The sequence below is a fragment of the Phyllobates terribilis genome, unplaced genomic scaffold, assembly GCF_046119375.1.
Source record: "Phyllobates terribilis strain yellow unplaced genomic scaffold, ASM4611937v1 Scaffold_8__6_contigs__length_399053987, whole genome shotgun sequence".
Lineage (NCBI taxonomy): Eukaryota > Metazoa > Chordata > Amphibia > Anura > Dendrobatidae > Phyllobates > Phyllobates terribilis.
This window is the reverse complement of record NW_027362768.1, coordinates 168,011,036-168,033,851: the sequence shown is the minus strand read 5'-3', so window position 1 is coordinate 168,033,851 and position 22,816 is coordinate 168,011,036. Positions and strand designations below refer to the sequence as shown.

At 44.1% G+C, this 22,816-nt stretch overlaps 1 protein-coding gene across 1 annotated transcript in view; it reads left to right on the top strand.

The window, feature by feature from the left end:
* The window catches only part of LOC141157717 (uncharacterized), a 99,170-nt gene that overhangs the window by 21,281 nt on the left and 55,073 nt on the right, over nucleotides 1-22,816 (top strand). Inside the window, exons 4-5 of the mRNA XM_073645263.1 lie at nucleotides 16,541-16,698; nucleotides 18,533-22,522. Of these exons, the coding sequence (XP_073501364.1) occupies nucleotides 16,541-16,698; nucleotides 18,533-22,522 (4,148 nt within the window). The remainder of the gene's footprint in view (nucleotides 1-16,540; nucleotides 16,699-18,532; nucleotides 22,523-22,816) is intronic.

The following is a 22,816-nucleotide window of genomic DNA, read 5'->3' as shown; positions in this document are numbered from 1 at the left end:
TCAGAGACATCTTTGGAGAACGCATGACACTCTTCTTTCAGCATCTGTTTTGCTACCGCTAGATCTTCAGCACACAAGTGTTCCAGGGGTACTAGGGGATCCCAGGACCCCGAGGTGAGTTGCGCAATTTCCTCCCCTGGGCAACTCCTGTTCCTTGGTGGGGAGACTGAATTCACTGTTGACCCCTGGGCTGGTCTCACACTGGATATACTGTTTTAACGGTTTCGATGTGACCTAACACAGTCCTTGGATCCAGTCTAATTTCGTGTTCGTAGTGTTCATCACAGGTACTGTCACTCGAGCAAACCCACCAGTAGGAATCGTAAGCACAGTCTCATCTTGAACTAGGCCTTTCGGAAGTTCTGAGGAGTCTTTTGGCACTTTTCTTCCCGGTTCTACCCGGACTCCACACCTCACCTCCACAATTTGGTTTGCAGGGATGATGGTTTGGCGCAAGCCTACCTTGACTTCTTTTAGGTCCATTGTATTCTGTGCTTTCTTTACTCTATGAATCACGTTTATAGAGTAAACCCACGGCATTGGGTATAACAAGCGATGTGGCGATTGCATCCACCACCAATGCCCCTGTATTGTGTTTCGTGATGACCTCACAGATTACATTATAACCCAGGATAGGATCCTCTGCCAAGTCCTGATCACTGGTCATGAGAAAAGGTACCAAAAGCTCGATGGTGTTGCTGTTCTTTGTGGCCCTGGTTGACGGCTTTGCTGTGAAGTTCCACTGGTCCCAAGAGTTCTTTTAGTGACCGAAGGCAAGTGTGTGGCAGGTAGCTCCTTCTCCATTCTTCATTTAAAAGGCTCACTTGGGCTCCTGTGTCCCACAATGCTTTTACTAGGAGTCCATCTAGCTGGCACTGTATAAAGCACCTTTCACTGATTAGGCTGATGAGGCTATCTTTACTGACTGAGGAATCCTCCTCCCAGGAGTACATCGTTTGACCTCCACCCTGGGCATTAAGTAACTGATGCCCCTGTCTCCCTTGGAGCTGTTGTAGATGGGAACACACTTGGGGATAGTACTAATGCAGCCATTTTACCTCATGCGCCATTCTGGGGTTTGGGGATATTTGGATTTGCTTCTGGGGCCTCCTCCGTGTCGCCATTACCAGTCATCCCACACTGGTAACCTCCTTTTTTTTTAACCCAAACGACCGTGACCATTGGCATTCCTTGGCATAATGTCCTTCCTCACCACATCTTAGACAGTAGACACACACCGTACTCTGATTTGATGAACGGCACGCTTCACAAGCCGGGTATCTTCTGTTTTGGAACCCACTCCTGGGTCTGAGGGATACCGGTTCTGGCCTGGAACGAATCAACTTTTTCACCTCAATCAACTCGGCTCGCAATTCTCTTATTACTTCCTCCCAGTCAGCGCTGGCAGGCCTCTCTTTTGTTGGTGATTTAAAGTTCCCTCTCAGATGTCGCACTGGAGGGTCTCTATGATGATCTTCGGACTGGCCACCGGGGGTCTCCAACGTTAGCTGAATCATTTTGGTGATTTTAGGAGCAGAGCCTTTCTTTAAGGCTATGTGCCCACGATGCAGAAATGCTCCGGATTTTTCCTGAGCGTTTCTGCATCTCCGTGGCAGAAAAAACGCATGCGGATTTTACATGCGTTTTTTCAGCCAGGAACAAGCGTTTTGCACATGTGATTTCGCATGCGGGTTGTCAAGCGCTTTCCAAATGCGATTTCGCATGCGGGTTGTCAAGCGCTTTCCAACTTGGAAAAGTGCTTGACAACTTGGTCACACTATATAAATCCATGCAACCGGCATGGATTTTATATAGTGTGAACAAGTTAGTTAAAAAAAAGAATAAAAATGGTAAAAAATAAAAAAAAAAACATTATACTCACCTTCCGATGGCCTCCAGTCTCCCCGGTGGCCCGCGGTGGTGTAAAAGGACATTCCATGACGTCATTTAGTCATGTGACAGGTCACGTGACCGCCGATGTCAGTGGTCGCGTGACCTGTCACATGACTGAATGATGTCATGGAAGGTCCTTCTACACCATCGCGAGCCACCGGGAAGCCAAGACGTACCGGATAGAAGACTGCGGGCCATCAGAAGGTGAGTATAATGTTTTTTTATATTTTAAATTCTTTTTTTTTTTTACATGTACTATGGTACCCGGGTCTGGATGACAGTCTCTTCTTCTCCAGACCCAGGTACCATCTGCACATTGAATCGCTTAATATCCACATGTGCACATGTAGTCATGCGGATATTAAGCGATTCAATGCAAGTCAATGGTGGCAAAAACGCCGCGCTTACGCATAATAATTGGTAGTGCTGCGGATTTTTCTGCAATGATAATCCACAGCGGAAATCTCCGCAGCATGTGAATAGCACATGCGGATTATCATTGGGGAACATTGCGGACCTTCTACCAAGCATTTTTTAAGGGTTTCTGTGCTGGAATTGCCGCTGCGGAAATGCTTAAAAAATGCATAGTGGGCACACAGCCTAACTTCTGTTCACTTTCTGACTCCAAACTAGCGGCCTCATTCATTTTTTCAATTAGGACTGCATCCAAAATGCCAGGATCTTCTAGGTACTGTTTCAGCTGCAACTTGACATCTTTGCTGATTAATCCTGTTCCCAATGATCTCAAGAACTTCTTCTGGACTAGTCCAGCATCAAACTTCTCTTCCGCTTCTACATCTCTGGATGCAAACAACAGTCTATCCTTGAGTTCAATTGCTCTGAACAAGAAATTTTGGGGTGATTCATTATTTTTCTGTGAGAGGTTAATGAGTTGGTGGAACAATTCTTAAGTACTCTCTTCTTTATAGTGCCCTTTTAAAATCATCTTCAACTGTTGCAAGGTCAATTGACTTTTCATTTCTAGCATACTACGGAGGTTCAGTCCTGGGCTGATCGCTTTCACCACCCCCTCAACGATCTCATCTAGCTGGTAGCCTTTCTGTAAGCCAGCATTGATCTGGTGCAACAAGTTTATATAAGACAGTCTCTCTTTCAGTTCATACTCTCCAATCTGTCCCAGGATCTTGAATTCTTTCCTTATGGTGATTTGTGGTGTTAGCGAGGACTGTCTCCCTGATTTATCTAACCCAAGCAGGTTAAAGATCCTGTCTGAGTCTATCACCCATTCAGAGGTTTTGGTCGATTCCTGCAGGGCTGTTGTTAGGACTTTGAATTGTTCATTCAATGCCTGTAGTTCTGTCTACGGATGGAGATTCCCGCTTTTGGTAATTGGTGCCGCTCCTCCATCCTTCAACTTCAACCTGGTTAGAAACTGTGTTAGTCCCTGGAGGAATGTCCCCATGACGGTTTCAGTTTCTTTCTCCTCCAGCTCATCCATTTTTGCATTAATGGCAGCTAACAGTTGCCTACGGTTGTGTGCTTTGGAAATCTGTTGTACTGACATCTTTATATTTTCTGCTACTGTTCTCAATTCTTCACAGGTTAACTGATGAAGCAGCTCACTAATTCTGTCCTTTTGTATTTCCACATCCATTGCTGCTAGTGAGTTTTTCTTTAGGGTTGGTCCCCCTTACCTGGTGTAGCAATGTTGAGTTGAGATGCTGTGCTCCTGTGTTTTTCCAGACACTTTTCCTCTTCTCCCTCAACACGCTAATTTCCACTCAGGACTCCCCGTACTGGCCACCAATGTTACGCCCACGCCACTAGATTCAGATAGGGGCAAGACAGGTTACCTGAATTCTTTGGAATCCTGGGGGATTTGTTACTCAGATATAGACCATATGCTGCAGCTTCTCTCAGGAACAGAGGGGTATTGACCCTCAGGCACAGACACGTAAGTTGTTTCACTTGCTGCCCAGACAATTGACAAGAGTCCTCATAAACGGTAGAACAGTAGCATTTGATAAGAAGCCGCATGGCCAGTGCAAGTTAAGCCTTATGAGCAATAGGCTCCAGTGACAAACAGTACAGTTTCCTTAGCAGCACAGCAGTTCACAGTCTTCCCAGTAGTACAGGACAGCATAGTTCTAATGCAAAGGCACATTAATGAACACAGCATTCTTTATAGTACAGTGAGATGGAGGAGGGGGGAGGGTTTGCTGTGGGAGATGATCCCTGTGACACCATTTCTTCCAGTCCTTATCTTTCTGCTTGACAATACTCTGTACTGTTAGTTCGGGAACTCTACCTGACCTGTGTTTAGCTTCATTCCTGACTTGAATCCTTTTCACTTGCAGGTGCGCTTCTGTGGAATACAGAACACACACACCACCTTTCTCTTTGGCTCCAGCCAGACAATAAACAACTTCCCCACAACCCCCCTGGGGTTCTGCTAAAACACTCCCCTTCTCCTGTGACTGTGCTAACCCCTCTAGTTGCTGGATGCTTCTGTGGCACAACACTTCCTGTCTCATGTGCTTGTGTTACTTCTAATAGTTGCTGAATGGTTTTAAAGCAACAGCACTACTTCTGCATGTCACACTCTGCAACAACACTACGTCTGCATGTCACATTACCAGGAATATCAAAATGACAAGTGATTTTATATTTTTCCTGGAATCTATTTATAATTTTCTCCTTATAGGTATATTCACACCCACCAGTACACTGTTCACATAATAATTACAGTTGAAAAAGGTAAAAAAAATGGTTAACTTGAAATTACTGTTAATACTAAAACTGAATTAAAAAAAATATATCACAGATTAGTTTCAGATGACTATATTACCTACACATTTGTGCACTTGTATTTTGGATGCAATTCCCAGCCCAACCATGGCTGTAAGGATGCAAGCTTCAATATGGATATTTGAAGCTGTCAATGTGGATCCTTAAACCTGCGATATAATACAGGTACACAAATGCACCCATAATACACTGTTAGGGGGGAATAAGTGGGGAAGTAGCCAGAAGTCGCATGATATCTAGTATTCTAGTAATTTTACTGTATAGGACCCTGTTATCAAACCTTGGAAATGTATGAAGTTCTACTGTTTTTGAATACAGGTATATATCCTCTACATACTTACAGTATACAGAGAGGTATATTGGGTCTCAATTAGTGATGAGCGAGCATACTCGCAAGTCTCAGTACTCGAGATGCCGGGAGCTCACTGAGTACTTGCGAGATGCTCAGGTCCCCTCCCTGCATGTTTAGCGCTCTTAAAAAGCGCCAATCAACATGCAGCGATTGCCTGCCACTCATTGTAATGCCGCAGCCATGGTGGTTGTGGCATTACAGTGATTGGCTAGCCGCACAGAGTCATCAGGTGTATATCAGACCTGGCGCCGCCATGCTCGTCACAGTCACTCCAGATCAGACAGTGTAGGGAGAGCTGCTGCTGCGTCAAGGAGAGATTTGCTTGTGTATTAGGTAGTGTAGGGAGAAAAAACATACATTAGACATATCCATCTTGACAAACAGTCCTTCTGAGGACTAATCCATCTGCAGAGATATCAGGCAGGCAGGGTGTATAGGCAGGCAGTGTATATAGCAGACTGCAGTGCATATAGCACTAGAGGCTCCATTTCAATTCTGCCTTCTGCTGCTGTTAGATATTTCTATATAAAGGCCCAGGTCTCAGGGGCCAGGAATACTTTTTTTTGGATCTTAATCCTCATTATTTGCATTTTTCTGTGCCATTTGCTTGTTGGCACTTCAGAATACAGCTTGGTCCTTTCCATATTACAGCGCTAGAAATCCAGCTATTTAAAACTGTGTTTTCTCCGTCACACGGATGACATATAAGTTCGCTCCAAACTCAGTCATTTGTAGTGAGCATGAAAGATATTGGCCTCCATTTAAAATGGGCAAGGCGCGTGGCACAGGACGGGGAACTGGACGTGATGGAGATGGTGCATGCAGAGGCCGAGGACAAGGCCGTGGGCAAGCTGAAATTGTGCCACAACAAACACCCACATCTTCTCGCCCAACCTTCCTGTTCCAATTCCTAGGGGACCGCAGCACACTACTATTGAACACAGAGCAGTGTCAAAAGGTTGTTGGTTGGATAGCGGATAATGCTTCCAGTCACTTAGCCACCACCACCACCACCCTGTCTTCCACACGGTCAAGTCTCAGTAGATGTGAGTCTGGACCGCATATTCCTCACCCTGATGCTCCTTCGTCCCACCATGCCGAGTGTCCAGAGACAACTGATCCCACACTTGGACACTCTGAAGAGCTGTTCACTTTTCCATTTATAGATTCGGGCCTCTCGCCCGGTCCATTTTAAGTGGGGCAAGAGGAGATCGCATGTAGCAATGAACAAATATTTGAGCAGCCACGGTCACACAAAGGCGGCGGTGGGAAAGTGTCACAAGAGGTGGACGATGATGAGACACAATTGCCAAAAAGTCCGGAGGAGGACCAGGGTGCAGAAGTGGAAGACGAGGTGGTGGATGATATAGTAACTGACCCAACCTGGCAGGAGGACATGCAGAGCGAGGACAGCAGCACACAAGGGGAGGGAGGCAGAGCACCCCAACAGGCAGGATGAAGCAGTGTGGTGGCCGCAGACAGAAGGCAGGCAACCGTTCCCCATAACACCAACACGAAGGAAGTTGCCAGTACAACTGTTAGGTCTTCCCGAGTCTTGTTGTTTTTGAAAAACTCTGCCAATAACCCCAAAAAGGCCATTTGCACCACTTACCAGGCCAGCATCAGCAGGGGTGGCAAAACGACCAGCCTGACCACCATCAGCATGATCAGGCACATGGCAGCAAAGCACCCAACTTTGTGGGCCGAACCCCAGGGTCCAGGAACAGTGTCTACGATGGCACCATTGCTTATTCCGCTGTTGTGTATGCAAGACAATCCCCTGTCCATGGTGCATGCGAAGATGCCTCCTGCCCTGCACCTGTCATTGCACACGCTCAAGTAGCAGCATCAGGAAGCACGTCCATGTCCTCCTCCTCCTCTTTAACCTCCATCTCTGAAATGACCACATCAGTCACAAGCTGGAAGCACTGCAGCACTGCCTCGGCCAAGCGGCAACAGGCTGTGCTGAAGCTAATATGCTTAGGTGACAAACCGCACAATGCTGAAGAGTTGTGGACAGCTCTGAAAGAGCAGGCAGATCTGTGGCTCACACAGCTGAACCTACAACCTGGCATGGTCATGTATGACAATGGCCGGAACCTGGTCGTGGCTCTGAGGCGAGGCGAGCTCATACACATACCTTGCCTGGCCCATGTGCTTAACCTCGTGGTTCAGCGGTTTCTCAAATCCTACCCGGAGCTGCCGAATCTGCTTGTTAAAGTATGCCGCCTGTGTGCCCATTTTAGAAAGTTACCTACAGCTTCCGCCGCCCTTGCCATGTTTCAGCAGCGTTTGCAGCACACAGACTGGTGTGTGAAGTCCCCACGAGTTGGAACTCTACACTGCAGATGTTGGGAAGGATTTGTGAGCAGAAGAAGGCAGTTGTTGAGTACCAGCATCAACCAGGCCGTCGGTATTCAGTTCAGACTCCACACATAAGACCTCAGGAGTGGACATGGATGTCAGACATATGTACCATCCTCCAAAACTTTGAGGACTCCACCAAGATGGTGAGCAGCGATGACGCCATAATTAGCGTCACTATCCCACTTCTCTGTCTTCTGAAATGCTCTCTGCTCACAATCAAAGAGGATGAATTGCAGGCGGAGCACGATGAGATGGAGCAAGGAACCATACAGGGTGATTACACACAGCCCAGCCTCATCTCATCCCAACGTGGATTGGGTGACAATGAGGAAGAGGAGGAGGAAGAACAGGAGTTAGTTTCATGCGCTATAGACGGTACTACCTGCACATCTGTCATACCGTCTGTTCAGCGTGGACGGCCAGAGAACAGAGAGGAGGAGAAGGAGAGCATGGTCAGTCATCATCTTGGTGAGGACACGGAAGTCTTGCCTGTTAGTAGTCTGGCACGCATGGCTGAGTTTATGTTACGCTGCCTTTCCCATGACCCTCGCATTCTCAAAATTTTCGGTGACAGTCATTACTGGTTGGTGACACTTCTAGGCCCACGCTATAAGGAGAACCTTATATCTTTTATTCCTGAGGCGGACAGCTCTTCAAAAATGGGGCTGTACAAGAAGGACCTTGTTGCGGAACTATTAAAAAAATTCCCATCTGAAAATGCTGGCGGCAGAGGGCACACTTCGTTGGACAACCAGGGAGTACAGGCGAGAGAGACACAACTTCAATTTAGCAGAGGCAGGGGAACACTGTCAAAGTTCTGGGAGAATTTTCTCAGCCCCTCCCATTGCACAAGCCCTGAGGTGCGGGGTACTCTCACAAGGAGTGCAAAGTTTGGGAAGATGCTGAGGGAGTACCTTGCCGACTGTACCAACGTCCTCCGTGATTCGTCTGTGCCTTATAATTATTGGGTATCCAAGCTGAATATGTGGAATGAACTGGCTCTCTATGCCTTGGTGGTCCTGGTCTGCCCTGCCACCAGCATTTTATCAGAGCAGGTTTTTAGTGCCGCTGGTGGAATTATTACTGATAAGCACATCCGCCTGTCAACTGAAAATGCTGACAGACTGACTCTTATAAAAATGAACAAGGGCTGGATTGGGCCAGACTTCTCAACACCACCGAATGATAGCAGCGTAACATAAACTCAAATCCAGTGCCTTTTCTTGGGAGATGTATTCCCATGCACCTTTTTACACCCAGATATGGGTATACGCTTCCTGATTTTGGCTATTTGCACTTGTCCTCCTCCTTCTCCTCATCCTCCAACACCATATCACCAGGGTGACCGTGGTCCGTGATGTAACACCCACATAATTTTTTGAAAGGGTGTTTATGATGCCCATAAAAAAAAATTATACAGTTAATGTATACCCCCGAGGAGTAAATATTTGTCAGCCCATATACTTAGTGCATGGGCATTACAAGTATAGGAGGCCCGCTCCTTTCTAATGGGAACATTTTTTTTATGAGGCCCTCCTCCATGTCTCTTCCAAGGGGCATTGGAGTGCCTCCCAATTTTTGGCAGCCCTTGCATTCACTGCATAGGCAAACACAATGGGAGACCCACTTTCTAATAATGGGAACATTGTTTTGAGGAGGCTCTCTGACCTCCATGTCTCTTCCAAGGGGCATTGAAGTGCCTCCAAATTTTTGGCAACCCTTGCATTCTCTGCATAGGTCAACACTATGGGAGACCCACTTCCTAATAATGGGAACATTTTTTCATGAGGCCCTCTGCGTCTCTTCCAAGGGGCATTGGAGTACCTCCAAATTTTTGGCAACACTTGCATTCACTGCATAGGCAAACACAATGGGAGACCCACTTCCTAATAATGGGAACATTGTTTTCAGGAGGCCCTCCTCTACGTCTCTTCCAAGGGGCATTGGAGTGCCTGCAAATTTTTGGCAACCCCTGCATTCACTGCATAGGCCAGCACTATGGGAGACCCACTTCCTAATAATGAGAACATTGTTTTGAGGAGGCTCTCTGACCTCCATGTCTCTTCCAAGGGGCATTGAAGTGCCTCCAAATTTTTGGCAACCCTTGCATTCACTGCATAGGTCAACACTATGGGAGACCCACTTACTAATAATGGGAACATTTTTTCATGAGGCCCTCTGCGTCTCTTCCAAGGGGCATTGGAGTGCCTCCAAATTTTTAGCAACCCTTGCATTCATTGCATAAGCAAACACAATGGGAGACCTGCTTCCTAATAATGGGAACATTGTTTTCAGGAGGCCCTCCTCTAAGTCTTTTCAAAGGGGTATTGGGGTGTATCCGAATTTTGGGCAGCTCTGGCACTCACTGCATATGCAATAACAGTATAGGAGACCCATTCTTTAGTAATGGGAACAATGAAACATAGCCGGCTGATGGCTCTCTAAGAATAGTGAAGGCCGACTGCTGGTCCTTTAAGAATAGTAAAGACCACCTGATGGCCCTATAAAAATAGGCTTTGTGAATTTCAGAGTCCCTCCTTCATAAATGAAAGACGATGTGTCTGATGATATCTCACACACCCCATGGCCAGATAAGGTTGTAAAATGTTAAAGTGACATTTCCTGGTGAATGCATTTGTCATGGTTGAAAGCAATGCAAAAGTGAAAAAACGTATCAAAAATGCTACGTGTGAACATAGCCCAAGGTGTGGAGGAGCATTTTTGTTTTTGATTATTTATTTTGCTTTATATACAAGTCATTACCCTGGAAAGCATGTTCCTTAACATATTTCCCAGGAAAATCCATTTTGGTTTAGTTTTTGTATGTTTTATTGTGAGTCCGTAAAAGTGGCGTAAAACTCTGACAACGTTGTTGACAGAAGTGACCTGGGAGTCAGAAATGCTTCCAGGGGTCTTCCCCATGCTGTTCCCATGTCATTTGAGCACTGTTCCCATCAATTTGGGCAATTTTTAGGCCTTCGGCAGACCGCCGGGGGTAGCCGCCTGAAAAATGCTCTAGTTTCCCATAGACTTACATTGGGCTCGTTACTCGGGTCGAGCACCTGAGTATTCCAATGTGCTCGACCCGAGCAACGAGTACCCGAGCATTTTAGTGTTCTCCCATCACTAGTCTCAATACAAAATCTGTAATGAGGACCCGCAGTGATCACATGCTGCTTATAGTACGTTTGCTATTTAATATGGTAGCAGTATCCTTAGGCACCCTCCAATATGAGGCCTCAGGTATACAACTTCTATACCATCTGCTGTTACAAGCGTAAATTCAATAGAGTGCCCCTTTAACCCCTTAACAACATTTGCCGTACTAATACGCGTCTGTGCCCTGGGACTTAAGAGCCAGACCCGTATTAGTACGTCATGGCGATCACGCGCGCACCCAGGCTGTGCAGGCGCGATCGCCGCCGGGTGTCAGCTGATTGTCACAGCTGACACCCGGTACTATGTGCAGGGAGTGGTCCTGCACCGCTCCCAGCACATTAACCCCCGCGATGCTGCGATTGAAGTTGATCGCGGCATTGCGGGGGCAAGGGGAGGTGATCGCCGATACTCACCTCCTCTTCCGGTTTCCAGCGCAGTCTGCAAAGGCTTCCCGGGTGTTGCCATGACGACCCGATGTCGTCATGACAACATCCGGGTCACCAGACAGCAGGAAGATTGCTTGGACATGCGCAGTGCATCTCCAAGCAATCTTCACACTGTGCATTTCTGACAGCTTGCATGGCATAGGGATGGTGCTGCATTCCTGTGCCATGCAGGCGATCAAAGAAAAAAAAGTGAAAGTCCCAGAGTGGGACAAAGTAATAAAGTGTATAAACTGTGTGAAAGTGGAAAAAGAAATAAAAAAAAAATTTGCAAAAATATTAAAAAAAAATAAAAAAAAATAATCCACCAAAAATAAAAATATAATGTACCCATCAATAAATATTATTATAAAAAAAAACAAAAAAAACAATAAAAGTATACATATTTGGTATCGCCGCGTCCGGAACAACCTGACCTATAAAACTGTCCCGCTAGTTAACCCCTTCAGTGAACACGGTAAAAAAAAAAAAAAAAACGAAGCAAAAAACAATGCTTTATCACCATACCGCCAAACAAAAAGTAGAATAACACGCGATCAAAAAGACGTATATAGATAAAAATGATACCGCTGAAAACGTCATCTCGTCCCGCAAAAAACAAGCCACCATACAGCTCTCAGAATAAAGCGATGCTAAAAAATATTTTTTTTCTATAAAATAGCTTTTATTGTGTATAAGCGCCAATACATAGAAAAATGATACAAATGTGGTACCGCTGTAAACGTACTGACCCGAAGAATAAAGATACCTCATCAATTTTACCACACGCGGAACAGAATAAAAAAAAAAAAAAAAAACAATTCCTGAATTGTTGGTTTTTGTTTATTCTGCCTCCCAAAAATCGGAATAGAAAGCGATCAAAAAATGTCACGTGCCTGAAAATGGCACCAATAACAACGTCAAGTCATCCCGCAAAAAACGAGCCGTCACATGACTGTCTGCCAAAATCTGGAAAAATTATAGCTCTCAAAATATGGCGATGCAAAAACTAGATTTTACAAAAAATGCGTCTTTTAGTGTGTGACAGCTGTCAGTCATAAAAACCCCATATGATTCTGGCATTGCTGTAATCACACCGACCCGAAGAATAAAGTCGTCTAATCACTTATACCGCACAAGGAACAGCGTCAAAAATAAACTCTTGGGTTAGGATTGGGCTAGGGTTAGGGCTGGGTTTGGGGCTAGGGCTGTGCTGGGGCTAGGGTTGTGCTGGGGCTAGGGTTGTGCTGGGGCTAGGGTTGTGCTAGAGCTAGGGTTGTGCTAGGGCTAGGGTTGTGCTAGGGTTAGGGCTGGGGTTGGGATTTTTTTCAAAAGTAAGAAAAAAAGATGACGATATGGTGACTAGTGTTGAGAGCAAGTGCTCGCTACTTGAGTTTGCATCGGGTGCTCTGGTATGCATTGAGTATCGTGGGTATTTGAGTGACATGCTCGAGTCTCTGCCCCATATGCTTCGCGGCCAAAAAACTTTACGGGGATTGCCTGCCATGCACGAGCGATCCCCGCATGTTTTTTTTTGGGTGTCTAATAACCGTGAAACATGCGGAGCAGGGACTCGAGCATGTCACTCGAGCACACGCTGTACATGGTGCATACCTGAGTACCCGATGCAAACTCAAGTAGCGAGCACTTGCGCTCAAGAATAATGATAACTTATTCAATATGATGACCTAATGTAAACAAATTCTGTGCCGTACCTCTGGGTTCAAAATGTTCACTATACACCTTAATAAAATCCTTGAGGGGTATAGTTTCCAAAATGGGGACACTTGTGGGGGAGCTCCACTGTTTAGGCACATCACGGGCTCTCCAAACGCGACATGGTGTCCGCTAACAAATTGAATGGAAAATCGGCTCAAATTGTTAGCGGACGCCATGTGGCGTTTGGAGGGCCCCTGTGTGCCCAAACATTGGAGCTCCCCCACAAGTGACCGCATTTTGGAAACTAGACCCCCCAAGGCACCAATCTAGATGCATAGTGAGCACTTGGAACCCCCAGGTGCTTCACAAATTGATTCGTAAAAATGAAAAAGTGAAAAAAAAAACACTTTTTCATTTTTATGAATCAATTTGTGAAGCACCTGGGGTTCCAAGTGCTCACTATGAATCTAGATAGGTGCCTTGGGGGGTCTAGTTTCCAAAATGGGGTCACTTGTGGGGGAGCTCCAATGTTTGGGCACACAGGGACTCTCCAAATGCAACATGATATCCGCTAACAAATTGTCGGCTCAAATTGTTAGCGGACACCATGTTGCGTTTGGAAAGCCCCTGTGTGCCCAAACTTTGGAGCTCCCCCACAATTGACCCCATTTTGGAAACTAGACCCCCAAGGCACCTATCTAGATGCATAGTGAGCACTTGGAACCCCCAGGTGCTTCACAAATTGATTCGTAAAAATGAAAAAGTGAAAAAAAAAATACTTTTTCATTTTTATGAATCAATTTGGGAAGCACCTGGGGTTCCAAGTGCTCACTATAAATCTAGATAGGTGCCATGGGGGGTCTAGTTTCCAAAATGGGGTCACTTGTGGGGGAGCTCCAATGTTTGGGCACACAGGGACTCTCCAAATGCAACATGATATCCGCTAACAAATTGTCGGCTCAATTTGTTAGCGGATATCATGTTGCATTTGGAGAGTCCCTGTGTGCCCAAACATTGGAGCTCCCCCACAAGTGACCCCATTTTGGAAACTAGACCCCCCAAGGCACCTATCTAGATGCATAGTGAGCACTTGGAACCCCAGGTGCTTCACAAATTGATTCATAAAAATGAAAAAGTGTTTTTTTTTTCACTTTTTCATTTTTACGAATCAATTTGTGAAGCACCCGGGGGTTCCAAGTGCTCACTATGCATCTAGAAAGGTGCCTTGGGGGGTCTAGTTTCCAAAATGGGGTCACTTGTGGGGAAGCTCCAAAGTTTGGGCACAGAGGGGCTCTCCAAACGCAATGTGGTGTCCGCTAACAATTTGAGCCGATTTTCCATTCAATTTGTTAGCGGATACCATGTTGCATTTAGAGAGTCCCTGTGTGCCCAAACATTGGAGATCCCCCACAAGTGACCCCATTTTGGAAACTAGACCCCCCAAGGCACCTATCTATATGCATAGTGAGCACTTGGAACCCCTAGGTGCTTCACAAATTGATTCGTAAAAATGAAAAAGTGTTTTTTTTTTCACTTTTTCATTTTTACGAATCAATTTGTGAAGCACCTGGGGGTTCCAAGTGCTCACAAAGCATCTATAAAGGTGCCTTGGGGGGTCTAGTTTCCAAAATGGGGTCACTTGTGGGGGAGCTCCAAAGTTTGGGCACAGAGGGGCTCTCCAAACGCAATGTGGTGTCCGCTAACAATTTGAGCCGATTTTCCATTCAATTTGTTAGCGGATACCATGTTGCATTTAGAGAGTCCCTGTGTGCCCAAACATTGGAGCTCCCCCACAAGTGACCCCATTTTGGAAACTAGACCCCCCAAGGCACCTATCTAGATGCATAGTGAGCACTTGGAACCCCTAGGTGCTTCACAAATTGATTCGTAAAAATGAAAAAGTGTTTTTTTTTTCACTTTTTCATTTTTACGAATCAATTTGTGAAGCACCTGGGGGTTCCAAGTGCTCACTATGCATCTATAAAGGTGCCTTGGGGGGTCTAGTTTCCAAAATGGGGTCACTTGTGGGGGAGCTCCAAAGTTTGGGCACACAGGGGCTCTCCAAACACAACATGGCGTCCGCTAATTATTCAAGCAAATTTTACAATCAAAAAGTCAAATGGCGCTCCTTCCCTTCCGAGCCCTGCCGTGCGCCCAAACAGTGTTTTTTCCCCAAATATTGGGTATCTGCGTGCCCAGGGGAAATTGCACAACAAATTTTGGGGTCCATTTTTTCTTGTTACCCCTGTGAAAAAAAAAAAAATTGGGTCTAAAGTAACATTTTTGTGAAAAAAGTTAAATGTTCATTTTTTTCTTCCACATTCAAAAAATTCCTGTGAAGCACCTGAAGGGTTAATAAAGTTCTTGAATGTGGTTTTGAGCACCTTGAGGGGTGCAGTTTTTAGAATGGTGTCACTTTTGGGTATTTTCTGTCATAAAGACCTCTCCAAGTGACTTCAAATGTGATGTGGTCCCTAAAAAAATGGTTTTGTAAATTTTGTTGGAAAAATGAGAAATCGCTGGTCAACTTTTAACCCTTATAGCTCCCTAACAAAAAAAAATTTTGGTTCCAAAATTGTGCTGATGTAAAGTAGACATGTTGGAAATGTTATTTATTAACTCTTTTGTGTGACATATCGCTCTGATTTCAGGGCTTAAAAATTCAAATTTTGAAAATTGCAAAATTTTCAAAATTTTCGCCAAATTGCCATTTTTTTCACAAATAAACGCAAGTGATATCGAAGAAATTTTTCCACAGTCATGAAGTACAATATGTCACGAAAAAACAATCTCAGAATCAGGCGGATCCGTTGAAGCGTTCCAGAGTAATTACCTCATAAAGTGACAGTGGTCAGAATTGTAAAAATTGGCCCGGTCATTAACGTGCAAACCACCCGCGGGGCTTAAGGGGTTAAAGATCATGCTGTCATGATGCTCACTGTATTTAAAATTCAGATCATTATCTTCATATAAGACATAAGGGGAACTCTAGATATTGATACATACAGTAAGCTTCATGTTATAATAATATGGCATGGGTTATGATTCTAACTACACACCTAACGGAGCCAAATATTGAAATGGTAAATAATGATGATAATGCAGTAGGTTTGCCTGAAGACTAAGGCTGTGTGCCCACGTAGCATTTTTCAAGCGTATATGCTGCGGAATTTCCGCAGCGTAAACGCTTGAAAAACGCATGGTAATCCGCACCCCATGGTCCCCAATGGGATTCCGCAAGTTCTATGCACATGCTGCGGATTTTTCCGCAGCGTTTATGCCGCGTTCAAAAATCCGCAGCATGTCATTTAATTTTGCGTTTCCGCAAGCGGAATTACCTTAGTCCAATGCATAAAAAACGCAAGGCAATTCCGCATGTGGAAAACGCGTGATAAACGCGCGAAAAATGCGCGATAAACGCGTGCGGAATTCCGCATGCGTTTTTCCGGGAGAGGACTTGCATTTATGCAGCAGAAATTTTCTGCTTCATAAATGCAACGTGGGCACATAGCCTTAGGCTATGTGCCCAAGATCAGGAAGAGCAGCGTTCTAATCATGCAGTTAAATCAGTATGTGTTCAGTGAACTATGCAGATTTACCGCATCTAATGACATTCTATTGTGGAAATTTCTGTAGTGGAAACTAGCGTCTCCGCTGCAGAGATTAACATGCTGCGGCTCGTAAACCCGCATCCCGGTGGAGTTTACGCAGAGTTAAATAGAAGCACAGTGGGCATAAAATTTCTGTAAATCCATCCACTGTGCTTGTAATGTAGAACGTAGCATTGTGGAGGCGGCTCAGGTGCGTCCAAAACACTTCTCTTCATGATCGCGGGCACGTAGTCTTATGACACACCACTTGTTGCACTGATCAGCACAATATTGCTACTTATTTATGTGACATTGTATTCTTTGTTTAGGAGTGGATCTGTGGTTGTGAACATGTTGCTGGTGTTTAAGAACGGGACGCAAGTTCCTTTATCAGAAGATCTGATTAGACAAATATATGAACTGTTAAAAACAATTAATTCTGTTCTAGCAGACTTGTTGTTGGATGCTCTGAGTGTTGAATCCGCAGGTGAGTGATTAGTTCATATTAATAGCCATATAAGAAATTAAATATCCCCATGAGAGCCAAGAGATAGGTAGTAGGGGAGGAGCATTGGGGTTTTCCACATCTGCTGAGTGCCAGTGGAAGTGCCAATAAACCACATTGAGACCTTTGGAAAGTGTGCCAACTTGCATCATAAAATTACTGCAATTATTCCATAATTTTTTGCTAACACACATATTTTTGTTTCTATGGCTTAATATATACAGGTGCATCTCACTAAATTAAAATATCATCAAAAAGTTAATTTATTTCAGTTCTTCAATACAAAAAGTGAAACTCATATATTATATAAAGTCATTACAGACAGAGTGATCTATTTCAAGTGTTTATTTCTGTAAATGTTGATGATTATGGCTTACAGCCCATGAAAACACAAAAGTCATTATTTCAGTAAATTAGAATACTTTATAACAACAGCATGAAAAATGTTTTTAAAATCTGAAATTTTGGCCTACTGAAATGTCTGTTCAGTAAATGCCCTCAATACTTGGTCGGGCTCCTTTTGCATCAATTACTGCATCAATGCGGCAATGTGGCATGGAGGCGATCAGCCTGTGGCACTGCTGAGGTGTTATGGAAGCCCAGGTTGCTTTGATAGCAGCCTTCAGCTCGTCTGCATTGTTGGGTCTGGTATCTCTCATCTTCCTCTTGACAATACCCCATAGATTCTCTATAATAGATTCTCTATGGGGTTAAGGTCAGTCGAATTTGCTGGCCAATCAAGCACAGTGATACTGTTGTTTTTAAACCAGGTATTGGTACTTTTGGCAGTGTGGACAGGTGGCAAGTCCTGCTGGAGAATGACATTTCCATCTCCAAAAACCTTGTCGGCAGAGGGAAGCATGAAGTGTTCTAAAATTTCCGGATTCCTACAGACTCTGGGACCTTGATTTCCAAAAGAAAATTGGAACTCTGGGACCTTGTGGAGTGTGTCAATGACTGCCTTCCGGACATCTGTCTAGTCAGTAGTCTTCCCCATGATTGTGGATCCTACTGAAACAGACTAAGGGACCTTTTTAAACGCTTACAAAGCCTTTGCAGGTGTTTTTTGCTAATACTTAAAATTTACTGAAATAATGACTTTTGCGCATTCATTGGCTGTAAGCCATAATCATCAACATTAACAGAAATAAACACTTGAAATAGATCACTCTGTTTGTAATGACTCTATATAATATTTGAGTTTCACTTTTTGTATTGAAGAACTGAAATAAATTACATTTTTGAGGATATTCTAATTTTGTGAGATGCACCTGTATATTAGGGTGAAAAATACGATGTGGTTTTTAAAAGACATACACGTCAGAAATTCAAGTATTTTTTCAATAAGGTTTTCAGTTCTGATACTGCTTTTGATGGGTTTTTTGGCACGATTTTTAAGACTTTTTTCTGCACTTTTATTTTTGCTGTCTTTTGAAATTAATGTAAAGTGTAACACTAAGTGATGTAACTTTTTTCTGCAGTATGACTCTCAAAACCATGTCTAAATAATGTGCAATATAAAAAGCAGTTTGGTTTTCCCATTAGAAAAAGGGGCAAGTTTCCAATACCAAAAATCTATTTAAAGAAAACTGTGTGTGGAGATAACGCAAGGGTTGTATTTTGGGTCAGGCTTAAGAATAAAAAAACAAAAAATGCGTTTGCTTCTTAATATTGAATAGGTTCTAACGTGTCCTGTAAATATCTTTTGGTTTCTCTGAAAATAAAAATGTTTTCAAGAGATGAATTTGCTAATGAATCTGCTGTTTTTTTTCCAACCAATGTTATAACACTGACATATATTTATTTCATTCTCAAGGTGAAACAATAAGTCTAAATACAACCACTCCTGCTTCAATAACAAGTATTATGCCAACAATGCAGTTTTTAACAAGTATTGAGGCACAAACAACTTCAGAACCTCCTATAACATCAACTATACCAACGACTACAAAACCTTTAACAACCTCAGAGCCAACAACAACAGAGCCACCAGCAATTACAAAGCTTCCAACAACAACAGAGCCACAAAAAATTACTGAAGCTGCAACAACCACAAAGTCACTAACAAATACAGAAGCTCTGACAACAGAGCCACCAAAAACTGCAGAACCTCCAACAAGCACAGCGCCACTAACTACGGAACCTGCAACAACCACGGAGTCATCAACAACTACTGAACTTTCAACAACCACACAGTCTCCAACAACTTCAGAACCTCTAATAACTACAGAGCTTCCAGCAACCTTAAAGCTACCAGCAACTACAGAATCTCTAACCACAGTGCCACCAACAACTACAAACTCTGAAATAACCACAGAGGCACCAACAACTATACACCTTCCAGCAACTACAGAACCACAAACTACAGAGCCTCCTACAACTACAGAGTCAGCAACAACTCCAGAACCTCCAAAAACCACAGAGCCATCAACAAATACAAAGCTTACACCAACAGAGCCACCAACAACTACAGAACCTCCAACAACCACAGAGCCACTAACAACCTTAGAGCTTCAAACAACCACTGAGGCACCAGAAACTTCAGAACCTTCAAAAAACACAGTGCCACCAACAACTTCAGAACCTCCAACAACCATTAAATCATCAACAACTACAGAGTTTCAAACAACCGGAGAACCAATAACTACAGAACCTCCAATAACCGCAGAGCCACAAACAATTATGGAATCTCCAACAACCACAAAGCCATCAACAACTACAGACCTTCCAACAAGCTCAAAGTCATCAACAACAAAAGATCCTCCAACAACTACAAAATCTGAAATAACTACAGAGGCACCAACAACTATTGACCTCCCAGAAACTACAGAGCCACCAACAACTTCAGAACCTCCAACAACCACAGAGCCACCAACAGCCACAGAGCCACCAACAACCACAGAACCACCAACAATCACAGAGACATCAACAACTACCGAGCTTCCAACAACCACAGAGCCACCAGCAACTTCAGAACCTCCAACAATCACAGAGCCATTAGTAACTGCAGAGCTTACAACAACCACAGAGCCACCAACAACTTCAGAACCTCCAACAACTACAGAGCCAGCAACAACTACAGAACCTACAACAACAGAGCCACTGACAACTATAGAACTTCCAACAACCATCGAGCCACAAACAACTACAGATCCTCCAACAACCACAGAGCCATCAACAAATACAGGACCTCCTAAAACCACAGAGCCAGCAACAACTACAGAGTTTCAAACAACCAGAGAATCAATAAATACAGAACCCCCAATAACCACAGAGCCACAAACAATTAAGGAATCTCCAACAACCACAAAGCCATCAACAACTACAGATCTCCCAACAACTTCAAAGCCATCAACAATAACAGATCCTCCAACAACTACAAAATCTGAAATAACTACAGAGGCACCAACAACTATTGACCTTACAGCAACTACAGAGCCACCAACAACTTCAGAACCTCCTACAACCACAGAGCCACCAGCAACTTCAGAACCTCCAACAACCACAGAGCCATTAACAACTATAGAGCTTACAACAACCACAGAGCCACCAACCATTTCAGAACCTCTAACAACTACAGAGCCCGCAACAACTACAGAACCTACAAAAACAGATCCACCGACAACTTCAGAACTGCCAACAACCACAAAACCACCAACAACTACAGATCCTTTAACAACCACAGAGCCATCAACAACTACAGAGCTTCCAACAACCACAGAGCTACCAGCAACTACAGAACCTCCTAAAACCACAGAGCCCGCAACAACTACAGAGCTTCAAACAACCACAGAGTCAATAACCAATTCAGAATCTCCAACAACTGCAGAGCCAGGAACAATTACAGAATCTTCAACAACCACAAAGCCATCATCAACTACAGATATTCCAATAACATCAAAGCCACAAACAACAACAGATCCTCCAACAACTACAAAATCTGAAATAACTACAGAGGCACCAACAACTATTAACCTTAAAGCAACTACAGAGCCACCAGCAACTACAGAACTTCCAACAACCACAGATCCTCCAGCAACCACTGAGACACTAACAGCTTCAGAACCTCCAGCATCCAAAGAGCCACCAACAACAACTGAGCCACTAACAACTTCAGAACCTCCAGCATCCAAAGAGCCACCAACAACTGCAGAACCTCAAATAAACACAGAGCCACCAACAACTACAGAGCCTCCAAAAACCACAGAGCCACCAGCAACTTCAGAAACTCCAACAACCACAGAGCCATCAACTATAGAGCTTCCATCAACAACAGAGCCATCAACAACTTCAGGGCCACCTAAAACCACAGAGCCAGGAGCTACTACAGAAACTCCAACAACCACAGAGCCATCAACAACTTCAGAGCTTCAAACAACCACAGAGCCAATAACAACTACAGAACCTCCAACAACCACAGAGTCACTAACAGTTACAGAATCTGCAACAACCACAGAGCCATCATCAACTACAGATCATCAAACAACCTCAAGGCCTCCAACAACAACAGAACCTCCAAAAACTACAAAATTTGAAATAACCTCAGAGGCACCAACTATAGACCTTCCATCAACTACAGAGCCACCAACAGCTACAGAACTTCCAAAAAACACAGAGCAACCGACAACTACAGAACCTCCAATAGCCACAGAGCCATCAAAGCCATCAATAACTACAGAGTTTCCAACAACAGAGCCACCAGTAACTTCAGAACCTCCAACAAGCACAGAGCCATCGCCACCTACAGAGTTTCTAACAACAGAGCCACCAACAACTACAAAACCTCAAACAACCACAGAGCCACCAACAACTACAGAACCACTAACAATCACAGAGACATCAACAACTATAGGGCTTCAAACAACCACAGAGCCACCAGCAACTTCAGAACCTTCAACAACCACAGAGCCACCAACAACTTCAGAACCTCCAACAACTACAGAGCTAACAACAACTACAGAACCTACAAAAACAGAGCCACCGACAACTACAGAACTTCCAACAACCACAGAACCTCCAACAACCACTGAGCCACTAACAACTTCAGAACCTCCAGCAACCAAAGAGCCACCAACAACTGCAGAACCTCAAATAAACACAGCGCCACCAACAATTACAGAGCCTCCAAAAACCACAGAGCCTCCAAAAACCACAGAGCCACCAGCAACTTCAGAACCTCCAAAAACCACAGAGCCATCAACTACAGAGCTTCCATCAACAGAGCCATCAACAACTTCAGAGCCACCTAAAACCACAGAGCCAGCAACTACTACAGAAACTCCAACAACCACAGAGCCATCAACAACTTCAGAGCTTCAAACAACCACAGAACCAATAACAACAGAACCTCCAACAACCACAGAGCCACAAACAATTACAGAATCTCCAACAACCACAGAGCCATCATCAACTACAGATCTTCAAACAACCTCAAGGCCTCCAACAACAACAGATTCTCCAACAACTACAACATCTGAAATAACCTCAGAGGCACCAACTATAGCCCTTCCATCAACTACAGAGCCACCAACAGCTACAGAACTTCCAACAAACACAGAGCCACTGACAACTACAGAACCTCCAATAGCCACAGAGCTATCGACAACTACAGAACTCCCAACAACCACAGAGACATCAGCAACCTTTGAGCTTCAGACAACCACAGAGCCATCAACAACAGAGTCACCAACAACTACAGAACCCCCAACAACCACAGAGCCATCAACAGTTACGGAATCTCCAACAACCACAAAACCATTAGCTGCTTCAGATCTCCCAACACCCTCAAAGCCGCCACCAACAACATGTTAACTTTATTCTGCAGGTCAGTAAGGTTATGGAAAATTTAAATAGTTTTTCTTATGTTTATATTTTACAACGTTCAAGAAACATCTGCTATATTCCATAGACCCATTTTTTCACTTTTGTATTGATGGATTTGATTTCTTGTTTTTTTTTCCCAAACGAGCTGTGGGATGTATTAGTATAATTTTATTTTATATATTTTGATTGTCAAGATGATCACTTCTATGAGATGACAGAGAGTACCCGATCTGTCTAACCAATTAGATGCTACAGTCACTATCTAAGAAAATAGCCT